General features: G+C 41.7%; 1 protein-coding gene across 1 annotated transcript in view; it reads left to right on the top strand.

Moving 5' to 3' along the window:
• Positions 1–595: 595 nt before the first annotated feature.
• Positions 596–6,000, top strand: part of SLC22A3 (solute carrier family 22 member 3) — a 120,089-nt gene continuing 114,684 nt past the window's right edge. The window contains exon 1 of the mRNA XM_074309385.1: positions 596–1,232. Coding sequence (XP_074165486.1) covers positions 783–1,232 — 450 coding nt within the window. The 5' untranslated portion in view covers positions 596–782. The remainder of the gene's footprint in view (positions 1,233–6,000) is intronic.

Raw genomic sequence — 6,000 nt, 5'->3', positions numbered from 1 at the left:
GGTCTCATTTGTATCTAGATTTGATGAAAAGAAACAAAAGAAAGTAAAGAAGAAATGGTTAGGAAAAGGTTATCTATCACTGATTTAGATTTAAGGATTGGACTTCCGCTGTTGAGGCTGCCAGAAGTTAAAGAAAAAGTCGCTTTAGTTAATGACTCTGAAAGAAAGTGGGGACCCAGATTGTTCCTGAAATCGGAGCCCATCGAAAAAGGGCCGCACAGGGCGCTAGCCCAGGAAGCCACTGGCCAGAGAGGGCCGCTCCCCGGTACCCGCCTCCCACCTCCCCTGACATTCCGTGTCCAGGGCAGCAGCTGTGCCTTTAAGCTGGCCGCCACCTGACGCTGCCTCCGCCCGATTTCTGTGCCTACCCCCAAAGGTAAGGAAGAGTGTGGGCTGCTAGGGTGGGAAAGGGAGAGAGACACTTTGGTTCTTGGCACCGTGCCAGAGTCGTGAGGTAGGGAGGAGGTGGGGGGGACAGTGAGGGGAGTGGGAAAGAAGAGGCTTGGGTGCGTGGGGGATCGTTTGTAGAAAACTGCTTCAGGGCAGCAGAGTTGAACCCAAAGGGTGGGGGAGGGGACGCGGGGAATTATACCAAAGTTGGTGGAGAAGAGGCGGCGGCGGCAGAGTGCACAGTAGCCACGCGGGTCCCGGGGAAGCGAGGAGAGGAAAGAAGAAGAGGCTTTGGAGCAAAAGGAGGAGGAGGAGGAGGAAGAGAGGGAGGAGGAATAGGAAGAAGAGAAGAGAAGAAGGAGGACGGAGTGGAGGCTGGATTCTTTTGCACGATGCCCTCCTTCGACGAAGTGCTGCAGAAGGCCGGCGAGTTCGGGCGCTTCCAGCGGCGAGTGTTCCTGCTGATGTGCCTGACGGGCATCACTTTTGCCTTCCTCTTCGTCAGCGTGGTCTTCCTGGGCGTCAGTCCCGACCACTACTGGTGCCGGGGTCCCAGCGCCGAGGCACTGGCGGAGCGCTGCGGCTGGAGCCCGGAGGAGGAGTGGAACCGCACCGCGCCCGCCCAGAACGCTCGGGAGTCCGGAGCCCGCTCCGACGGGCGCTGTGAGCGCTACGAGCTGGAAGCGGCCAACTGGAGCAGCGCTGCGGGAGCCGCGGACGCCGCGGCGGGGGGGCTGAGCTGCGGAGACCCCCTCGCCTCCTTCCCCAACCGCACGGCGCCCCTGGTCCCCTGCCAGGACAACTGGAAGTACAGCCAGGCCCACACTACCATTGTCAGCGAGGTAAGGGGCTCCGGACGCCGTCCTGGCGTCAGGGCGAAAGCACCGCGGCCAGGGACCTTCCCTACCCCTTACGTCGCTCCCCTAAGACAACAAGTGCGCCCGAGGGCGCACAGCCGAAATGCACGGACTTGGGGTCGGGGGGCCTGTTACTCTAGATGAGCCCAGACGGGACTAGCTGGGTAGCCTCTCTGAGCCTGAGTTGCCTCCTCTGTATAATGGGAATAATCATAGCACCTGCTGTGGAATCAAATGAAATTATGTAGCTAAAGCTTTTGCAAGCTTCCCCTCAATAGATCAGTGCTAGCTATTATTATTATTAAGAGAAATGAGTCCAGACTCCCTTTCCTCCTGGATGTCTATGGGGGGATTGAAAGGAGAGGTCTTCCAAGTGTTGAGGTAGCAAAGATTCCGGAGGGACAGAAGCGAGGTGACTGGACTTGGTGCTCCAAAATTGTCGGACGTGAAGGTGATGAAACGGAAGCACTTGTGAGACTACTCATTTTCCTCTCTGTGGTTTTCCCGTTTGGATGTCAGTGGGAAAGCTTATTTGATCCCTAAGATGCATGGAGATGAATCTTGAGGCTGAAGTGATAAGACCAAAGATCTGATGAAGTCTTGCCATGCTTAGTTAATTTAGATGCTTCTGTAGGTATGCTGCTATTAATCCATACATTTGGAAGGAGCCGACACCATTACAACCACACGTTTATTTGTGGTTGAGATGGTATTTATGTGATTGTACCCTTCAGCGGGGCTCATCCAACAGTTTCATCTGTCACCATACATCCATGCCTTGGCAGTTTTTATTAGTGTTCCCATAAGTTCTTTGCAGAGGATCAATCCTCAATCTTCTCAGACTTTTAATTGGGTTGAGTTCCAGTGTTAATCCATCTCTTATATCATGGTGACTTTAGTTACTTGTCCTAACCTCCTTTTCTATCACACATTTTAGGAAATGTACTTGCTAGAAAGCTTTCATCTCACCTACTTTATCTCCTTTGCTTTTTACAACAATCCTGCAAAGTACATAGGATAGGCATTAGAGTATTTCATGTATGAGAAAATTGAGGGTTAAATAAATTAATAATTTGTCCTAATTCACACAGCTAATTAATGACGGAGTGGGAACTTGAGCCCAGGTCCTCCTCATCCAAGTCCAGCTTGGGTTACAGTATGCGGTACAACTTTCTGTGCATGATATATTGTAAATTATTATATAGTACATATATGCATGTATGTATCTACATCGGATGGATACTATATAAGTATATTGTCTACTTTGTATGTGTGTTTGTTTGCTTGACTTCTTGAATAGTGGAAGGGGACTTAGTATATTAGTTAATCCTGGGCTGAGAAATTTATGTAATAGCTTACTAGTATGTGGTAGTTCAGAGTTCAAAAAACACTTTCCCTGAAACCTTGAAAGGTAAATAATTCAAAAGGAAACAGAGTCAAAAGAAATGGAGTCATTTGTTCAAATGCACACACCTGGTAAAGACAGGAAGCTTCTCCATAGGTTGCTGGTCTCCTAGCCCATGTTCTTTTCACTACAAGTTATTGTCTGCTATTGACTTTCTACAGTGTTACTAGTTGACAGGGACATCCTCTTTTAGGAAAGTAATAACCCTGTTTTATGGATGGTTTTCCGGAGGATTTTATAGTTTACATTGTTTATAGTAATACATGGCAGAGCTAGGACTGCCCTTTCCTGTGCCTTTAGTAACATAGTAGTTCTCATCCTTGAGACAACTATATACTGCTGTTAAAAATCTATACCCTTTGAAATATCCCCTGACAAAAAGTCACCAGATAGCATATGTAGTATTTGTTGGCGCTTATAATTACATATGAGAAATATTTGTCAGGAGAAGACAAAATAAGGAAGGGTGAATAGATGATCAGAAAGTATTGACTAAGCACCAAACTAGTTATGATAGTAGCATCAGTAGGATTATATATTATTTCTTTCCTTGATTTCCTTTCTCTGTAATAATAGCTGATGTTTATGTGATGCTTTTAAGTTTGCTAATCACTTTAGATACCTTACTTGCTATAAAACACTTTACATTTCCTTATAGCACCGAATTGCAAGTATGTACTGCAAGCATAAATATCCCCATTTTATAGATGAGAAAACTGAGCTTTAGAGAGGTTAACATTGCCCCACACCTAGTAAAGATGAGTGTCAAAGTTTTCCCAAGCCCAACGTTTAGAGGTCTGTATCATACTACTGCTCCAAAGATAATTTCAAATGAATAGAAAATGTATATACTATACAGACTGTGGGTAGTAAAAGTAAAGAGTGTATAGGAAAATGTATGAAGTACATTAGGTTATTATTGTAATCTCTAGTCATTTGTGTGGCTATATTTTTATTAAACTTTTGACTCAGTTAATTCATGTAATAATTATAGAGAGATCAAGAAGACAGTTGTAATTCAAGTGACTTTTCACATTTTCACTTAAAAAACTTAGTGTCCATATACTTCATGTGAGATTTAAGTAAAAAAAAAAACTATTTTCTGACATTATTGTTTATAATATTTTGAACTATTAAAGATTTTAGTCAGTACACTTGACATCATTATTTGCTATAACCTTTTCAATGTTTTCTTTCTATGAGGACACCTGTGATTAATGAAGGTAAATTCAGAGATTCTTTTAATATGATTTTTACAGTTATCTTTGAAGTGAGGCCCTTTTATGTGTGCTCAGGTGACTATTGAGAGACTCAGGTTTTACATTTTACTTTCTTTCAAACTGAATGGAATATGCTTGATTTGCTTCCCCTTAAGTTTGAGTTTACTAAGGGACTTAGGTTCTTAGTTCTTCAGGAAAGCAGCAACGGATTTTCAAGGAGTAGTGAAGTCTATGAAGTCCTCTGTGAATTTGTTTTCCAAACTATTGATTTAGGTTCTGATTTCTGTTCAAATGAAAAGACTGTAGGAGTCTGTGATCAGAGAGTGAAAGGATTGTGGGGAAAGATGAGGGACGCCTGAAGAGGGGGAAGGGCATTGAGAAGAGAAAAACAAAAAGTAAAGGTCAGAGAGTCTATGCCAAAGACAAAGTTCACCTGCTTTTTAGTTTTCTATAGGGCCAGCGTTAGTCTTTTTTTCAATAATGAGATTCCCTCCTACTCCCAAAACCAAACACCTGCAACTCTTCAGAAATAGAGGCTCTGATTGTCTCTGCTCAGCTGATTATCCCACAGGAGACAAAGTTGAGCTGATTAGTTGTCATACCCCTAGGAAAAAGAATCTTTCCATGGCTATGAAACCAGAAGAAGGAGAATGGATCATCCCAGCTTCCTCACTCCTCCTTCCTACCACTGTGACAAGTGAACACTCTCTAGCCTGGACTGTTTTTTACATACCGGATACCCTTATTTGCAGGTGTGATGTGGAACAGGGAAAGAAGCAAAAGGGAGGAGAGAAAAGCTGTTTGTTTGGAGTAATCCTTTTTATGTACTGACATTTAGAGCACAGAGAAGGCTTTTCCCAGCTGCTCCACAACTCATGAGTACATTTGTGATGTCAGATTAGGGATCCTCCAGGGGCAGCTGGACATATACTTAGTCCTCTTAGGAGATCAGTGAGAGGCAAGAAGGAAAGTTTGCCTAAAAAATTCAGATTACATTACATAACATTATCCAAACCAGAATAGAAAAATAAAAATAAAAAATATTTTAAAATTAATTCTAACATCTCTCCTCCCATTTCTTCCTCTCTTCTCCCTTTCCCCCTTCCTATCTACATATTTATTTTGAGGGGATGACTACTTCTAAAAATTTTCTGGTGACATCTTTTAAAAAGAAATATTATTAAACATTTGTTCATAAGCACTAGGGATAAATTTCTAACATTTATTGCTTAATGGTATTGTTACTTGGAGTTGACTATAATAGAATCTAAACATAGATTTAAAAAAAAAAAAGCAGTTCTTTTTTGTGTGGCTGACACGTGTCAGATGTGCAAGCTGGAGGCTAGAAAGTCAAGCAGATAATATAATCAAAATCTGCATACAAAAACCACAGGTGATTTGAAATCATTGTTACACAGGCCAGTAAAAGAAGAACTAACTTTAAAGCTTTTACTTTTTGTATACTCTATTTCACATTTTCTTAGGATACCTTGTCTGTATCTCCCATTTAACTACTACCAAAAAAAGATGATACTTTTTTTTTTTTAATGACATGTACTCCCTGGTTAATATATAGTAGGTGCATAATAAATATTTGATGAATTGAATTAGCCTAACCTAATTAATTTTTAGAATCCTGTTTTGAAAAATAAAAAGCAGAAAGGGAAAAGCAATGGGAATGGGGATTATTTTTGGAAACTTCTCTGACGTTAAACTTTAGTCCTTTTATTAATATAGAACAACTTGGGGCATGATTAGGCAACATAGGATAGTGGAAAGTACACTAGATAGGACTCAGGAGACCTGGGTTCTAGCCTTCCTTCTGCCTCTAACCAACTCTGTGAGTTTGTGAAAGTAACTAAATCTTTCAGAGTATTAGTTTCCCCATCTGAAAAACAAAGATGAAGGACTAGATGATCTCTGAACTCCCTTTTAACTTCTTCACAAAGCCTATGATCATAAGTTTCATTTTCATACAATGATAATATTTTAAGTGTAGGACTAATTTTTTGGCCTAGTTATCATTTAAAGTAAATATTCTAAATTTTTTCAAAGGATTAAGGATTTTTGTTGCTCTCTAAAAGTTGGATTTTATTTTTGACAGACTACTAAAGTAGGGATCTGGTCA

Source organism: Sminthopsis crassicaudata, chromosome 4 (assembly GCF_048593235.1).
Source record: "Sminthopsis crassicaudata isolate SCR6 chromosome 4, ASM4859323v1, whole genome shotgun sequence".
In the NCBI taxonomy this organism is placed as follows: Eukaryota; Metazoa; Chordata; class Mammalia; order Dasyuromorphia; family Dasyuridae; genus Sminthopsis; species Sminthopsis crassicaudata.
The sequence above is the reverse complement of the archived record's forward strand: the minus strand, read 5'-3'. Positions and strand labels throughout refer to the sequence as shown.